At 30.1% G+C, this 18241-nt stretch overlaps 2 protein-coding genes across 2 annotated transcripts; both read left to right on the top strand.

Annotated features, from left to right (window-relative positions):
* Positions 1-2530: 2530 nt before the first annotated feature.
* LOC115695956 (red chlorophyll catabolite reductase, chloroplastic-like) lies at positions 2531-4402 on the top strand. Its single transcript, XM_030623063.2, has 2 exons — positions 2531-2927; positions 3645-4402. The coding sequence occupies exons 1-2, from the start codon at positions 2613-2615 to the stop codon at positions 4254-4256; spliced, it is 927 nt and encodes a 308-aa protein (XP_030478923.1). The 5' UTR covers positions 2531-2612; the 3' UTR covers positions 4257-4402.
* A 10037-nt stretch (positions 4403-14439) lies between these two features.
* LOC115725522 (BTB/POZ domain-containing protein At1g55760) lies at positions 14440-16885 on the top strand. Its single transcript, XM_030655074.2, has 4 exons — positions 14440-15080; positions 15165-15310; positions 15406-15524; positions 15972-16885. The coding sequence occupies exons 1-4, from the start codon at positions 14962-14964 to the stop codon at positions 16572-16574; spliced, it is 987 nt and encodes a 328-aa protein (XP_030510934.2). The 5' UTR covers positions 14440-14961; the 3' UTR covers positions 16575-16885.
* Positions 16886-18241: the final 1356 nt, after the last annotated feature.

The following is an 18241-nucleotide window of genomic DNA, read 5'->3' as shown; positions in this document are numbered from 1 at the left end:
AAAGGTTCTTTGGCCCAATTTGTGGCTTTACTTAGTTTTTAGGAAAATTTATATTGTATACTAACTTTTGTCATTTTTTTACAAAATATTGTCAGGCGGTATTTTTTACTTTTTTACTGTATGTTTTTTAGGGTAAATAGTGGCATAAGTACCCAAAGTTTTAAGTTTGTAAGTGGCATAGTCCCAATGCTTATTTTTAGCGGCATAAGTACCCAATGTTTGTAAAACTGTAAATTTTCTCTAATTTTGTCAGTACAAGCTCTATTATTTTCTTAAACAGGTCACATATAAGGTCCAGATTCTTGATCATTGGGTCCAGACATAAACATGTAGTATCAGTTACTTCTAAATATTCTTTTAATATATTCAAAACAGAGTTTGTACTCACAAAACTTGAGGAAAATTACAGTTTTACAAACATTGGGTACTTATACCGCTAAAAATAAACATTGGGTTTATGCCGCTTACAAACTTAAAAGTTTAGGTACTTATCCCGCTATTTACCCTTTTTTTTTTATAAGTTTCATACTGCAGTATACTGTGTTAAGTTTTCACTGGTGTTTTACTCGTGTTTTTTAGTTGTTCTACTAGTGTTTTGAGTTTTTCTGTTTTGTGTTGTACTGGTGTTTTATAAAAACACAGTATTTTTGTAAACTTTTCCGTGTGACAGTATATTTGTAAAAGTTACCTCAAATTCTAGTATTTTTGTAAGTTTCCTAATTATTAACTGAAATTAAGAATTCAATATTATCATGTTTAGTTAATTTATTTTGACTTTCAACTATGGGATGTCTTTTATAGATTACTATTGCACTTGTTCAAAATAGGCTTGGCATATATCAAAATAGCAAGTCATATTTGTACCACTCTTGAGTCCAAACAGTCACCAATTCATTCCAAAAAAAAAATGCTTAGAGAGTAAAAGATACCCACAAACTCATCGGAGAACGACGACTACATAGGGAGGAGACGCGGTTGGGTATTGTTCTTCTTGAGATGTTCATTCTAATGGTTCCATCCCCTAACTCTGGATTGGTCGAAGTCGGTTAAAAAATGTCGCCAAAGTTCCTTCTCTGGTGACTTTAACTAGCAAGTAGAGCTCACTTTGACATCATTTTTCGATGAATTTTCACCATTTAGCTCTTATCTTACAAAATGTGTGGTGGTTTGGAGCAACTATATATGCATGCCCAATCTTGAGATAAAGCGGGCTAGGCCCATGTATAGGGGATAAGTTGAAAACTACCCTTTTTTTATAACACATTAACCAAATATAACTCTAAAATAATTTTAATTGATAAATACCCTATTTTATAATCAAAGTACCAAATATAACCTCACAAAACTTATTAAAATTAGACTTTCTAATGCACATAATGGGGATATAACTTATAAAAGTGGGTATAAATTAAAGAATAGTAAAATAAAGGTAAAAATTAAAATATGAAACAAATAGTGGGTATAGAATGTAATTTCCTCTGTAATTAGGGTCCACTCAAATTAAGGACCCAAAAATTAATGAAAAATGATAATTTCGTAAATTTTTATGAATAAAACTATAGACTAAAAAAAATCAATATTGTTTTGGTACAAAAGTTCAAAATATAAATATCAAATGAAAACAACTCACCATAACTATCACAAATAGTCCCATAACTATCACAAAGTCCTTAGTACTCATCTAACTTTCTTTCTTAACTCTTATCAAAATTTGACACATTATAATACTCTACAAAACATCCAATATATTGTAGGTCCAATATTACAAGACCTTCCATTTTTTGAGTTTGAAAGAGAATTCATTCAAGATCTTTATGCAACTAACTACTACCACAAAAAACACTTAAAAACATAACCTACCACAAATGAAGGAATATTTAGTCAAAATAATAAGAGAGCTTATGAAAATTGGCCATGTGTGTCTTATGATCCATTACTATTTCTTTCTACTATGTCTCCTCTTTTGCCACCTGCATGTGTTACCCCTCTAATTTCTCCTATAATTAATTTGCCCACAAACACACCAACATCAATCATTAATGCAAATCTCATATTAATTACCTCATTCATCAAAAAAGAAAAAAAAAAAAAAAAGGTCTCTTGGTTTGATTATTGTGTTCCAAAAGTTGATCTTCATCAACAACATTAGTTAGAGACCAATCCTCATAAGCCTTTTGTCTCTATAGGTAAGGAAAACTCACTATACTTACTCATTGCCCTTTCTTTAAAGAAATATTTATGAATTGATTATTCATTTATTAATTCAATTATTTTGTTTCAAGTTTTCTTTTTATTTGCTCTTTAATATCAACCATAATAGGGTGGATCACACAAAAATAATAAATACTAATTTTTTATTTTTGTGAATTTTCAAAATTAGTTACAAAAAATTGTTAAAGTAAAAAAAGAAAGAAAAAGAAAAAAGAGAAAAGTTATAATAATATAAAGAATTGTGTGGACCCTATTAATAAATGTATATATAAATAATTAATTTGGATAAGAAACGTGTGGAAGTAAATGAAATCAAAGTAATAAGTATGAAATATTGAGATTGATTTAATTAATTTTACATTTTTAATTGATAAATGATTAATTAATGCAGAGAAAGAGCAATGGTAGTGTTCACTCATCATCAATTGCAATCTAGGTTCTCAACGACACCGTTTCACATGAAGCTTGATGATCATAATGATAATGATGAGATTGAGAAGATTATGATGAAGAAAGGTAGAAAAGCATTCATGGAGTTTCCATACGTGTCAAGTCCACAAAAGAAGTTAATGGTTGATCTTGTATCAACGGTGGAGAATGGTCTTAATAAGAAGCTCCTTCCATCTACTCTTCCACCAAATGTACAATACTATCAAAATCAAACTAACACAACTCATGCCTCTCTTCACATCAGATCTGGCAAACCATCTTCACATGTAAGATATATACTCTTTCTCTTAATTTCTTATCCTCTCAAAATAAAAATGAGAAAGATTATATTGTGTTAATTTCTTGTGTTTTGAGTATTAATTAATTTGGTCGAAATTTTGAGTATTAAGTTTCACATGATTTTTACGTTGTTGGACGATGCTTAATTTTTTCGGTGATCAAATGCGTCGATTAACAATGTTGATTGTTGCGTTGACGGACACAAAAACCCCTTTTTGAATAGTGATATTTGTAGTTATAAATTTGCATTAGAAATATTAATTATAATGATTATATGTATGTATTAAATATTGTTTGGAGGTTCACAATTAGCACAAAAATTGGTACACTATCTTATTGTGATCATAATAACATGGTAATTATTGATTAAATGTTGGAGAAATATGTAGTTTAGTAATATTAATTATTTTGTTACCAATCAATTAGCACAAAGGTTATATATAAGTCTATATAAGAAATAAGGTAAAGGGGGGAATTATATATTGAATGTAAAATAGTTTTTTTTTATTATTATTTTTTGTTGGAATTTCTCCTTAGTTTGTCATGAATTTAATTAGTTTAAATTTTCTAATTCAATCGAATTATAAACTATCAAAATATGGTACATTATCTTAACATTTAATCACACCAAGTTAATTAGATAAACCTTTCTTTGGTTTGGATCCTAACATTCTAAATATATGTATTATGTTTTGGTAATATAGATTGATTTCATATATGGAGGTTGGATTCACCGCGAGCTACCAAATGGAGGAGCATTGAACATAACAAGTCTCTCGGCCTATCTAAATGCATCAACAAACTCACCAAACTTCTTATTGGAGATAATCCGTAGTAGTCCCGAAACCCTAGTACTCATTCTCGACCTACCACCTCGAAAAGACCTTGCTCTCTATCCAGATTACCTACAAAAATTCTATGAAGACACCGAATTAGATGCTCAAAGACAAATTCTCGAGAAAATTCCTGAAGTTAAGCCTTACTTCTCTTCATCTCTTTACTTTCGAAGAATCGTGTCTCCTACTGCAATTGTAGTCAAAATTGAGTCAGAGGCTGGAGAGCGAATAGATGAGATTATAGAAGAACATGTCGATCTTATTGCGAAGCGAATGCTCCAAATTTGGTTAGAAAAATGTATTGTTGAGAACAATGAAAAAGTTGATGAGATTGAGAGAATGTACCTTCTAAAGAGAGATAAGATGGTGAGGAGTAAAACAATTGAGATCGAATTTTCTTCAAGTTTGCCCTATTTGTTTGGACCTGAAATTGCAAATCGAGTATGGGGTACTGTACAAAAGTATTTTTCTACATCATGATATATTTATTTGTACAATGTTATACAACTTTTGGGGGAGAAATTAGATGAAATATGCCTCTAGTAACCCTTTATTGAAAAATGTATATAGTTTTATTTCAATGCATTTGTAAACTCTATTATATTTAATAGAAAAATGTTAAATGATATCAGAAGTTATACTAATCTCACATGTTTAAATTTAATAATTATTATAAAATTTTGTTAATCGTTCGTTAGAGTCGACCCGAAAATTGAGTAGGGGTCCGTACCCAAGGCCTCTAACCCTGGTCCGAAGAATCCCTTTATAAAAGGGGTTATTTTTAGAAATATGGAAAAAATTATTAATGTTATGATAAATATGGCATAAAAAAGTATATGCATTATCTAACCAATCAAACTAAAAATATGGTTTTTTTGTTTTTTTTTTCTAAAAAAAACCATATAAAACATTAAAAAAAATCTGAATTTAAAATTCATAAAAAATAAAAATTTAATTAAATTACCATAAAAAAATATTAAAATTCCCTTCATATTTATTTTTTAAAAAAACAATAAAAAAAATAAAACTATAGTGATCGTCGAAGTTGTCACTCGTGCCGAAAACTCACTGGAGTTTACTGCCGGCACCGGAAAAATCGTCGGAGTAGTCGCCGGTGCTGGAAAAGTCGCCGGAGTTTCTGTCGGCACCGAAAAAGTCGTCAAAATTAGCATTGTCCCTGAAAAAATCACCAAGATTCTGGTTTCTTGATGAAGAAACCGGTTTCTTTGTGATTTTTTCGGTAATTTTACCGGTGACAATGCCAAGTCCGATGACTATTCTAGAGTTTGATGTCGGTGCCGAAAAAGTCGCCGAAGTAGTTGTCGGTGTCGGAAAAATCACCGGAGTTATTGTCGACGTCAAAAAAGTCGTCTGAATTGGTATTGTCGCCAGCAAAATTACTAGAAAAATCACCAAGAAATTGGTTTTTTCATCAAGAAACCGGTTTCTTCACCAAAAAAAGTAGTTTCTTCATCAAGGAACTAATTTTGTTACACAACAATAGTAAAGATTATGAAAAATAAAATAAAAATGATATACACTGAAAATAATTGAAACTAGTTTCATCAATAAACCAAATAGAGAAAAAAAAAAATACCAAAAAATTAGTTTCTTCATCAAGAAATTGGTTTCTTGATGAAGAAAAAAAACCAATTTCTTGGTGATTTTTCTGGCGACAATGCCAATTCTGACAAATTTCCCAGAGTTTACTGTCAGTACTGAAAAAGTCACCGGAGTAGCTGTCGGTGTATTAGTCGTCAGAGTTGCTACCAACGCCAGAAAAGTCATCAGAAATGCCATTGTCGTCAGAGAAATCACTGGAAAAATCACCAAAAAACTGGTTTCTTCATCAAGAAACCAAAAACCAGTTTCTTGGTAATTTTTCCAGCGACTATGCCAATTCTGATGACTTTTCCGAAGTTTGATATCGGTGCCGGAAAAGTCGCCGGAGTAGCTGCTAGCATCAGAGAAGTCGTCAGAATTGGCATTGTCAGTAACCGGTTTCTTGGTGATTTTTTCAGTGATTTTTCCGGCGACAATGCCAATTCCGACGAATTTTCCAGCGCCGGCAGCAACTCCAGCGACTTTTTCGGCACCGACCTCTTTCCGGTGACTTTTCCGACACTGGCAGCAACTCCGGTGACTTTTCCGGCATCAATAACAAATAAAGCTTCCTAAATAAATAAAAACATTAAATATGGGATTTGAAAACCTAATTACATATATATGGCATATCAAATACCATAAAAAGACCTAAAAACAAAAAAAAAATACCATATAAATTGATCAAACTTAAATGTGCCATATTTATCATAAGAACTTTCAAAATCCTATAGTAAGTGTAATTTCCTCTTATAAAAGAGCTCCCAATCAAGTTTTGAAAAATGCCATATTTATACTTTTACTACTATTTATTAAAAAAATACAATATTTCTAAAAAGACAATTTGTTTTTTTTTTTTAAAATACTATATATTTAATATTTTATTAAGAAAAAAGCCTAATTATTTTTTAAAAAATACTTTATTTTAACTTTTTACAATTATATACTAAAAGTATATAATTTGTTCAATTTAATATGTTTTGATTTTCTTTTGACAAAGAAAAGAAAAAAACAATAAACCATAAATCTTATGAGATGCACCCTTAGCCTTATGGCATTTTTTATGTTATACTTTAGCTTGAATTTCTACATAGTTTCAAAGGACATTTACATGACTCAATATTATTTGTTTCAATTTTTGCTTCATAATAAATTTTAAACAATTTCTAAGAACGTTCTCTTCATATTATAAGGAACTTAATCAATTTCAAACTTATGTTTTTTGCTTTTGGCAAAATTCAAAATATTGAGTTAGAGAAGCCCAAAATGGTTGCGTATATTATTGTGATCTTTAGTTTATGATTTGGGCTCATGTAACAAAAGTCCAAAAAGGTTCTTTGGCCCAATTTGTGGCTTTACTTAGTTTTTAGGAAAATTTATATTGTATACTAACTTTTGCCATTTTTTTACAAAATACTGTCAGGCGGTATTTTTTACTTTTTTACTGTATGTTTTTTAGGGTAAATAGTGGCATAAGTACCCAAAGTTTTAAGTTTGTAAGTGGCATAGTCCCAATGCTTATTTTTAGCGGCATAAGTACCCAATGTTTGTAAAACTGTAAATTTTCTCTAATTTTGTCAGTACAAGCTCTATTATTTTCTTAAACAGGTCACATATAAGGTCCAGATTCTTGATCATTGGGTCCAGACATAAACATGTAGTATCAGTTACTTCTAAATATTCTTTTAATATATTCAAAACAGAGTTTGTACTCACAAAACTGGAGGAAAGTTTTACAAACATTGGGTACTTATACCGCTAAAAATAAACATTGGGTTTATGCCGCTAACAAACTTAAAACTTTGGGTACTTATGCCGCTATTTACCCTTTTTTTTTATAAGTTTCATACTGCAGTATACTGTGTTAAGTTTTCACTGGTGTTTTACTTGTGTTTTTTAGTTGTTCTACTAGTGTTTTGAGTTTTTCTGTTTTGTGTTGTACTGGTGTTTTATAAAAACACAGTATTTTTGTAAACTTTTCCGTGTGACAGTAGTAAAAGTTATCTCAAATTCCAATATTTTTGTAAGTTTCCTAATTATTAACTGAAATTAAGAATTCAATATTATCATGTTTAGTTAATTTATTTTGACTTTCAACTATGGGATGTCTTTTATAGATTACTATTGGACTTGTTCAAAATAGGCTTGGCATATATCAAAATAGCAAGTCATATTTGTACCACTCTTGAGTCCAAACAGTCACCAATTCATTCCAAAAAAAAATGCTTAGAGAGTAAAAGATACCCACAAACTCATCGGAGAACGACGACTACATTGGGAGGAGACGCGGTTGGGTATTGTTCTTCTTGAGATGTTCATTCTAATGGTTCCATCCCCTAACTCTGGATTGGTCGAAGTCGGTTAAAAAATGTCGCCAAAGTTCCTTCTCTGGTGACTTTAACTAGCAAGTAGAGCTCACTTTGACATCATTTTTCGATGAATTTTCACCATTTAGCTCTTATCTTACAAAATGTGTGGTGGTTTGGAGCAACTATATATGCATGCCCAATCTTGAGATAAAGCGGGCTAGGCCCATGTATAGGGGGATAAGTTGAAAACTACCCTTTTTTATAACACATTAACCAAATATAACTCTAAAATAATTTTAATTGATAAATACCCTATTTTATAATCAAAGTACCAAATATAACCTCACAAAACTTATCAAAATTAGACTTTCTAATGCACATAATGGGGATATAACTTATAAAAGTGGGTATAAATTAAAGAATAGTAAAATAAAGGTAAAAATTAAAATATGAAACAAATAGTGGGTATAGAGTGTAATTTGGGATAAGTTGAAAAATGCATCTTTTATTCATCAATTAATCAAATTTATCTCTAATTTTATATTTATTTGAAACATACCTCTTTTTATATGTATTGTACCTAAAATACCCTTACATAAGAGAATCACATGGAGAGTATCTTGAAGTGACAGGGGCAAAATTGGTACAATGTTTAAAAAAAAAGAGGTAAAATTAATAGATTTTAAAAAAGAAGGTAAAAATAAAAGAGGACAATATAAAAAAGGTATAGAGTGTAATTTCCTCGTGTAATTTCCTCTGTAATTAGGGCCCACTCAAATTAAGGACCCAAAAATTAATGAAAAATGATAATTTCGTAAATTTTTATGAATAAAACTATAGACTAAAAAAAATCAATATTGTTTTGGTACAAAAGTTCAAAATATAAATATCAAATGAAAACAACTCACCATAACTATCACAAATAGTCCCATAACTATCACAAAGTCCTTAGTACTCATCTAACTTTCTTTCTTAACTCTTATCAAAATTTGACACATTATAATAGTCTACAAAACATCCAATATTGTGTAGGTCCAAATTACAAGACCTTCCATTTTTTGAGTTTGAAAGAGAATTCATTCAAGATCTTTATGCAACTAACTACTACCACAAAAAACACTTAAAAAAATAACCTACCACAAATGAAGGAATATTTAGTCAAAATAATAAGAGAGCTTATGAAAATTGGCCATGTGTGTCTTATGATCCATTACTAATTTTTTCTACTATGTCTCCTCTTTTGCCACCTGCATGTGTTACCCCTCTAATTTCTCCTATAATTAATTTGCCCACAAACAACACCAACATCAATCATTAATGCAAATCTCATATTAATTATCTCATTCATCAAAAAAGAAAATAAAAAAAGAAAAAAAGGTCTCTTGGTTTGATTATTGTGTTCCAAAAGTTGATCTTCATCAACAACATTAATTAGAGACCAATCCTCATAAGCCTTTTGTCTCTATAGGTAAGGAAAACTCACTATACTTACTCATTGCCCTTTCTTTAAAGAAATATTTATGAATTGATTATTCATTTATTAATTCAATTATTTTGTTTCAAGTTTTCTTTTTATTTGCTCTTTAAACATTTATGAGTGTCGGCAAACTATTTTTTTTTCTGGAATTTAATGTCCTAATTATCACTTATTACTAGCTAGTTTCAACAAAAGTATTGTTCATTGAGACCTTGTAAATTTACATGATTAATATAAGAAGAATTTCAATTTTTATAGTTTTTATAGTAAAAGTTTGCAAAATTATTAAAGTTATTTTAAGAAGTAATTGGTTACCCGTTTGCCAACACTTATAAAATAAATTAGAAGGTAACTGGTTACACTAAATTTGCTTTTTCCCATATCTTTTAAATTTTCTTATGAAAACAAAAATCATTTTTCTACACACATATAAAAACTCATAATTTATACTTAATATAAGTATGCTATACCTATACCAAACAAGATATTTTCAGTACTTTTTTTCATTATACCATTGATTAAATATATAAATAGTGATCATTAGTTTATTACATATTTATTTATTTATTTTTGTTTGCTGCATGTGATTTGTGTTTCTGATTCACCTTGGTAATGTAAGTTGCCTGGAGTCAAATATATGATAATTTATTTTACCTAAACTTCCAACAACATAGTATATTGGTACTAACTAAAAATAATATATACATATATACATATAGGCAGTTCAAGTCTCAACACACTTGTTAGGTGGCTCACCCTCACCTCACCATCCCAAATACTACTAGTAGATTTTGGTCCAACATATTAAATGTAGAATAAAAATTTCGGTAGTAAACCCGTCAATAAATGGTCGTTCTAGTAAAATTTTTATTTGTTTCGACACTATTTTTATAGTCTTATTATTTTTATAGTCACAGTTGCATGTAACTATTTAAGATTTTCCGTAAATTTTTAGAAAACTCTGAATAATTTACAATACTGAAAAATAAAGTTTAAATAATTACTTACACATATAGGAAAAATAGTCGTCCCTGCAACAAAATATATAAATCTTATTTTTTATATTGTAAAGTACTTAATTTTTTAAAAAAATTTATAAATTGTTTAAAATAACTACAAAATATGTGATCATGAACAAAAAAAAAAAACTAAAAAACTCTAGTGCAAAAACAAATAAGGTTCTAACAAAATACCACTTAAGAGTACATAGATTTACCCTAAAATATAATATATACACACCACTATATTCTATGTTAATAATAACAAATAGTGTTCAATTACCAATATCCACCAATTTCCTCTTTATTATTTTATCTCTTTCTTATAAAGGGAGATAGATTATAAGATTAGACTACACACAATGTCATAAAGGTAATTAAAGTAAGAGATAGAAACATATTAATATAAAATGATGCCACTTGTTCTCAAGGCCATTCTCATATAGAAATATGGGAGCTACCCTTCAAAACTATGACCCATAATGACTTTAATTTCTCACTTGGATTTTTGTTGTGAAATACTATTATCCATCCCTATCTTTTTCATATTGACAACCCCACATTTCTCTTTGAGTAATATTTCCCAACAATTTGAAGTGGATATACTTGATGTGACACATTTTTATTTTTTTGTGACATTTCATTTAATATACATACATAATTGAAATTAAGAGTTATAGAGACAAACTACAAAGGGTCAATCAATTTCTCTAGCTTCAAACCAAATACAAGATATGACCCTTTTTTAAGGCTATTTAATTAATAGTAACATGACATGCCATTTTTTTCTAATCACCCTCCTTCTTACTCAACAATATACAATCAAGTTATTGCTAAATTGATGATGTGCCCTAAATTTTTCTCAAATTTGTGATTTGGTGAGGGTTTATATCTAAATAAACAAACAAAAAAAGAATCTAAAATAATAAATAATGATCACCTAGGTATGTGTATGGCTATGATGTTTTTGATCCATATGATTCCAACAACAAGATTGTGTGTCATTATATCTTATAAAAATTATAGATTTAGATTACTTGTATTGTTGGTATGCTTAGAAGAAATCTACTCCTTGTCTATGTCCCACATAGTGATACCTTTCTTGCTCAATTATCTTTCCTCCAATAGAAGAGACTTTCTTCCTTTTATTCCACTAATGTAAGGTAAGAAAATTTTGAATCCATTCCCAAGATTCCAACTCTTCCCAATCAACAATCTCTATTCTCTCTAATTCTTTACACTATTTAATGGTGTAGTTTTCCACAATGAAATTATTCTCTTTTTTAAAAAGAAATAAATAAAAATCTAATGAAAGAGCCTAGTTCACTCACTCCTAGTCATTTGACTTTATTATTCACTATTTAGAAATGGCCCACCATTTAAAACAAATAATTATTTTGATTGAATACCAACAAAAACTAGTGTTTGATATTAAAAAGATGATGGGTGTGATATTATGATCACTCTATGTTTGATATTAAGTTGTTGTTTGTTTATATAATACATCTCTCTTCCTTCCATACATAAATTTGGCATCCCTTTGTAAATGTATTTATACAAATATCTAATTTTATTGTTGTTCATAATAATAATTAACCTAGCTAACAAATTAATAACCAAACATTCCTTCAAATAAAATTTATTTACATTTTCTTAAGTAAACCAATTAACTTAAAACACAATCAAAGAACAAACATTAATATAGATATTGCCATATTTGGATTCCATGCATAATAGTCTTAAGTGGGGTCATTGGTCAAGCCAATTATTCAATTATATATATTTATATAAATTTTCAATATAATATTATTATGAGAACTTTATAAATAATTAACAATTTTTTTTTACAATATTTATTAAAATAAATTATGTTACACTCAATATTTATAAAATCCATAATAATACTATATATACATCAATAGTAGTGTTGTAATTTAACATTTCTCTAATAATAATATTAAAATATTATTATTTAACACATTTTTTTTTTTGAGAAATTTCACTGTTATTATAGATTGAAATCATTTATAACAACGGAGAAAACAGGATAGGGAATTTCTCCTATCCAACTTACGTCATCATCCAACCCTAAAGCATATTTAGCTAAACCATGTGCTGCTTGATTAGCAGTTCGTTTCACATGGCTTACTAAAACTTGAGGGAAAAAAGATAAAAGACAATGTACATCCATAATAAGATCCGAAAAACATGATAAATCTGTGGTTAAGACATTTAAAGCAGATGAAACTCGAGAAGCATCAGTTTCTATATGAGTGAGAGGTAATTGTGATTGCATCACCCAATTAATGGCATGAAAAAGCGCTTTCGCCTCCATTTCATTCGATCTAAAGCTTCCTTGTACATGTTTGGAAAGTGCAGCCACCACCAAACCATTATGATCCCTAAATACCCATTCTTTTTTGCTCCAAATCAGTAGCAACATCCACGTTGAGTTTGAAGCCATGAACCTGCAGTGGCAACCACTTTTGGACATGCTTCTCTGTCGTTGATTCTGGCGCTGCATTGTGATTGTTAGCAGTAGCTACTGTTCTAACAGGAGCCTGATGCCGAGTAAAGTCTTCCTAGAATCGAGTAGCATACTGGACAATTGCTGATGGCAGTCGAGGATCCCCACCGTGAACAACTTTGTTCCTATGTGTCCAAATCCCCCACAACACACATAAGATAGTTTCGAAATCTTTCTACTGGTATGTGGAAGATAAATGGTGCAAATAATCACCATTGAACATGCTATTAGCTTGTCGATAATCAATCTGAAACTTTGTATGTTTCCAAATATCTTTAGCATGATTGCAATCAAAGAGAGCATGACCAATTGACTCCCAATTCGACTTACAAAGAGCACATTTCCCGGAATCTAAAACCTTCCTTTTAAACAATGCAGCTGCTGTTGGTAAAATATTTTGAAACACTTTCCAAGCAAAGATTCTAATCTTAAGGGGCAATTTTAAGTTCCAAAAGTATTTCCACCATTCACTATGCTGATTAGATGTTGAGGAGGTATGTTGTTCTTCCAAAGATGTAGCTAAATGGAAACCAGATTTGACATTATAAATGCCATTTGTTGAGTGGTGCCAGATTAGGCGGTCATTATCAGCAAAGAAACTCAACGGAATAGACAAAATTCGATCAATGTCAATTGGCTGGAAGTAGCTATTCAAAAGAGAGACATTCCAAACACGCTCATCAATAATAAAACTAGAAACTGGCATCGGGATAGAGCTTGAAAAGCTGACTGGTTTAAAGTCAGTATAGCTTGGTATCCAAGGATCCTTTCCACTATCCACACTTCTACCATTACTAATTTTAAACCGTAGCCCTTTGAGAAGCAATTTCTTACCCCAACAGATACTTTGCCAAGTCAAAGAAGGCGAGTGACCAATGTTTGCATCCAGAAACGAACAATTTGAAAAGTATCTATGCTTGAGGAGTCGACTTAGTAGAGAATTGGGCATATCAAATATCCGCCATGCTTGTTTGGCCAAGAGTGCTTGATTAAAATGAACAAAAGATCGGAATCCCATACCACCTTCATGCTTAGATTTGCATAGAGATTTCTATCTTTTCCAATGAATTTTTGTGCCATTTTGATTGCTACCCCACCAGAAGTTGGCCATCATGCTCTCCAATTGATCACAAAACTTCTTTGTAAGTTTGAAACAACTCATTGCATATGTTGGAATGGATTGAACCACAGCTTTCAAAAGTACCTCCTTGCCACCAACAGAAAAAATTTTCTCATTCCAAGCATTAAGCAGTTTCCAAACTTTTTCTTTGATATTACTGAATAGCTCCTGCTTGTCCCGACCAGAGTATGAGGACAATCCCAAATATCGCTCATGGCATTCAGTAATAGGCATATGGAGAGTATGAGCAAAAAAATTATGTGCAGCTTGAGAGGTATTCGGCGAGAAAGACATTACTGATTTGTCATTGTTGAATACTTGTTGCGAAGCCTTATGATATGTATCAAGTGAGTTCTTAATAGCAATGGCAGATTGTTCATTCAATTGGCAAAATAATAAACTATCATCCACAAAAAGCAAGTGTGATACGGTGTGTAACATCATATTAACCTGACAACTTCTATAATTAGTTATGAGTTATTTATATTATTTATTAAATTAATATATACTATTGATATTAAAATACACCAATAATAATATGTGACCTAGTAATATTATACATGTATCTTAAATCTCTCATCATAATATTGTACATGTATCTTAAGAAGAGATACTTTGCTTGAAAGTATCAAAAAAAATCAACAAACAATAAAATAAAAAATTCCTTACCTTTTTTTTCTTCTTCTTATTTTGGCATCAAAATTCCTTACCCTTTTGAACAATAAACACACACAACAAAAACTACCCATAACACTATTTAAACCAAAGAAGCCAAATACAAAAAAATAATACCAATAAATTCAAGCCCACTCCTTCTTTCCTTCAAACCAACCAACTCTTCCATTTCACCCCAAAAACAATCCAAATCCATAAAAAGCTTCAATCTTTCACCTTCAATGGCGTAAAGCAATCCCAAAATCACTCATCAAAGTAAAATAAAAATCCAATCTTTAAATAAAGAAAGAAAGAAGAGAGTGAGTTAGAGAGTGAAGTTTGTTTTGGGGGTTTTGGATTTTGGTTTTTTTATGAAGAAGATTGAAAAAAGTTTGAATCTTCAATCTGGGAAAGCAGGGAGATTTGTTCTTGGATGGTATTTTCGATTGCATCCATGAAATTACATTGGCTTTGTCAATTTTCTCTGACAGAAGAAATATGACAGACTCTGCTTATAGAGTCGAAACGACGTCGCGTTTAGCTCAATGGAGAATCGATAATTTGTCTTCTTGTACTTACAGAAAGTCTGATCCTTTCAAGATTGGAAAATGGAATTGGTAAGTAAAAAAAAAGAAAAAAAATTAAAAATGTAATTTTTATTTTCTGTTTGGTTACTGAGAAAATTTTGTTTTCTTTTGAAGGCATTTATCTGTGGAGAAAAACAGAGTTTTATTGATTAAATTATATCCTGAAATATCTAATTTCACAAGAGAGACTCCACCGATTGCTTCTTTTATTATTAAAGTGGTTTGTTCTGTTGGTGATCGTAAGGCTCTGATTCATCCTGGTAATGATCAATTTTGAATATCCACCGTTGATTTTGTTTTGATTATTATGATGTGATGATGATGATGATTTATTCAATCTTGTATTTGTATGCAGAGATTAAGGATAAACAGCTTAAGAATAATGAAGATTTCATTTGGGCTGTTGATGTTCCTTTAACTGGAAAATTCATTATTGATGTTGAATTTCTTGATTTGAAGATTGCTTCACCAACTGTAAGTATTTTTTTTATTTTTTAATTATTATTTTTAATAGTACACGTGTCAATCATTTAGATATAGTTAGGTTGGTTTCACTATTTTTGTGATATGGTCTCTCAACAATTGGGCCTACTCTACCTAATGATGGGCTCCTCCTAGGCCCGAAAAATCTACTCGAGCTTTTCGGGCCTAGTTTACTTTATATGGATAGGTCTAATGTTCGAGTAAGCTCTAATTTAGATCATACAATAAAATACTTAAATTTAAGTTTTGATTTTCATCTTAGTGTCTCATTATTTGAGCCAAGTTTATTTCAAGCTCGAGTCGATTTAAATTTAAGCAATATTGTCACATTATTTAGGCTAAATTTACTTCATGCTCGAGTTGACCTAGATCGAAAATGTCTCAATGTTTGAACCTAACAAATACCTAATTCAAGAGTAAAAATTCTTTGTAATTTAGGGTGGAGAGCCTTGCTCAATTTGGGCAGATGGACAAACACAAAAACAATCAAACACAACCGCTCTTTTCTCGCTCAGCAAAATGTTAACGGAAGGTATTCACACAGACATCGTGATCCATGCTTCCAATGGAAGCATTGGAGCTCACCGCGCAGTACTGGCATCAAGATCACCGGTTTTTCGTAGCATGTTCTCGCACGACCTCAAAGAAAAAGAATTATCCATCATAAACATTTCGGACATGTCAATTGAAGCATGTCAAGCTTTTCTCAACTACATTTATGGTACCATCAAACACGAAGAGTTTCTCTTCCACAGGCTCGATCTTCTCCAAGCCGCGGACAAATATGACATCTCGGACCTAAAAGAGGCGTGTCACGATAGCCTACTTGAGGATATTGACACGAAAAATGTTCTCGAAAGGCTTCAAAATGCGTCTCTTTATCAAATGCCAAAACTCAAGGCTAATTGCATGAGATACCTTGTAAAATTTGGTAAGATTTTCGATATTGGTGAAGATTTCGATGCTTTCTTGATATCTGCTGATAGAGAGCTCATAGCTGAAATCTTCCATGAAGTTCTTGGTGCTTGGAAAGGGTTTTAATTAAAAAGGAATGGGATTTGTGTCTTAATTGGGTTTTTTATTTTTCATTATCTAAATTTAAAGTCCATAAAGATGGACTCTTAGAAATATTGCTTAATTAGTATATGCAAAATTTGTTGTCAAAAAGAAAAAAGATATTCTTTTGTGCATATGGGATTTGGAATTTTTAGGTCCTTGATGATGATGATGATGATTATGTAAATATATTGTTGGTTTTTAAAGGCATTGATTGATTATCTTTTGTATAATATCTTTGTCACATAACTTACATTCTTCAATGAAAGAGATTTGGATATTATATTTTATCGTAATAATTTTGATACATTTAAATTATACATATTTTATTTTATATTGTATTTGTAATTAATTTTGTGATATAACATAACATATATACTTAAACAACTTAAACTTGTTTGAGAATATTGTTTCACATGAATTAAATAAAAAACGATAAACATCGGCATAAGTATTTAAAGTTTTAAGTTTGTAAATAACATAAACCTAATTTTTTACAACTGTACTCAATGTTTATAAAATTATAATTTTCTTAATGTTTTGTCAATACATATCCTATTAATAATAACTGGTACTACGTGCTTCTGTTTAGACCTAATAATCTAGAATATGAGGCTGAGTCTATACTGACGAAACTAGAGAAAAAATACAGTTTTACAAACATTAAATTCCTATGCCGCTAAACATAAATATTCGATTTATGTCACTTACAAACTTGAAACTTTAGGTACTTATACTACTATTTACTTATACTACTTTTTACTAATTAACTTTGAGATAGAACCTTATATTTCTCCGCAAAATTCAAGAATAAGATTTGTAGTATTTTTTTTAATTCAAAATAAATTGCCAACAAAGAAAAGTTATAACAGAGCAAAGATTGTAAGTGGGTTGATTTTTTTTTTTTTTAATTTAATCTTATATTAAAATGGTCTAATTTGTTGTAATGAAATATTATCACCAAAACTGAAAATCAGCAGAAAATTCATGCAGATAAAAGGCATTTATCATATGTAAAAAATAAAAATTGACATGTGTTTCAAAAGCAAAATAAGACTACATATTTTTATATATTTTTGTATTTATCATATGTAAGGACAACTAATTAACTCACCTGAAAAGCAGAGAAGTTGGGTTTGTTTTCCCCAGAAAAGAGGTATAAATGTCTTGTGCTTATTTATCAATTAATATTACAAGTGATAACATAGAGAACTTAATGCATTTTGCACTACTTATAATCTATGTTTTGATCCGAATAATTAATGGAATATTATTAGGATCTTTTTAAAACTAATGAGTATGGGCCAGGATTTCTTATGACATAGAGTTCATTTGAAGCCCTAATCCCCTATGCATACATAAGGAAATTACACTCTATACCCTTTTTATATTGTCCTCTTTCATTTTTACCCTTTTTTTAAAGTCTATCATTTTTACCTCTTTTTTTAAACATTGTACCAATTTTGCCACTGTCACTTCAAGATACTTTCCATGTGACTCTCTTATGTCAGGGTATTTTGGGTACAATACATATAAAAAAAGGTATGTTTCAAATAAATATAAAATTAGAGGCAAATTTAGTTAATTGATTAATAAAAGAGGCATTTTTCAACTTACCTCCTATGCATATTCATATAAATTATAGAAATTTT

The sequence above is a fragment of the Cannabis sativa genome, chromosome 6 (assembly GCF_029168945.1).
Source record: "Cannabis sativa cultivar Pink pepper isolate KNU-18-1 chromosome 6, ASM2916894v1, whole genome shotgun sequence".
Lineage (NCBI taxonomy): Eukaryota > Viridiplantae > Streptophyta > Magnoliopsida > Rosales > Cannabaceae > Cannabis > Cannabis sativa.
The sequence above is the reverse complement of the archived record's forward strand: the minus strand, read 5'-3'. Positions and strand labels throughout refer to the sequence as shown.

What these genes read in the sequence shown, in the direction of transcription:
- LOC115695956 (XM_030623063.2), top strand. Translation starts at nt 2,613, where the DNA reads ATGGTAGTGTTCACTCATCATCAATTGCAATCTAGGTTCTCAACGACA. An exon ending in CTGGCAAACCATCTTCACAT is followed by an intron (nt 2,928 to 3,644) that starts GTAAGATATATA and finishes TTGGTAATATAG; the next exon opens with ATTGATTTCATATATGGAGG.
- LOC115725522 (XM_030655074.2), top strand. Translation starts at nt 14,962, where the DNA reads ATGACAGACTCTGCTTATAGAGTCGAAACGACGTCGCGTTTAGCTCAA. An exon ending in TAAGGCTCTGATTCATCCTG is followed by an intron (nt 15,311 to 15,405) that starts GTAATGATCAAT and finishes ATTTGTATGCAG; the next exon opens with AGATTAAGGATAAACAGCTT. An exon ending in TGAAGATTGCTTCACCAACT is followed by an intron (nt 15,525 to 15,971) that starts GTAAGTATTTTT and finishes TTTGTAATTTAG; the next exon opens with GGTGGAGAGCCTTGCTCAAT.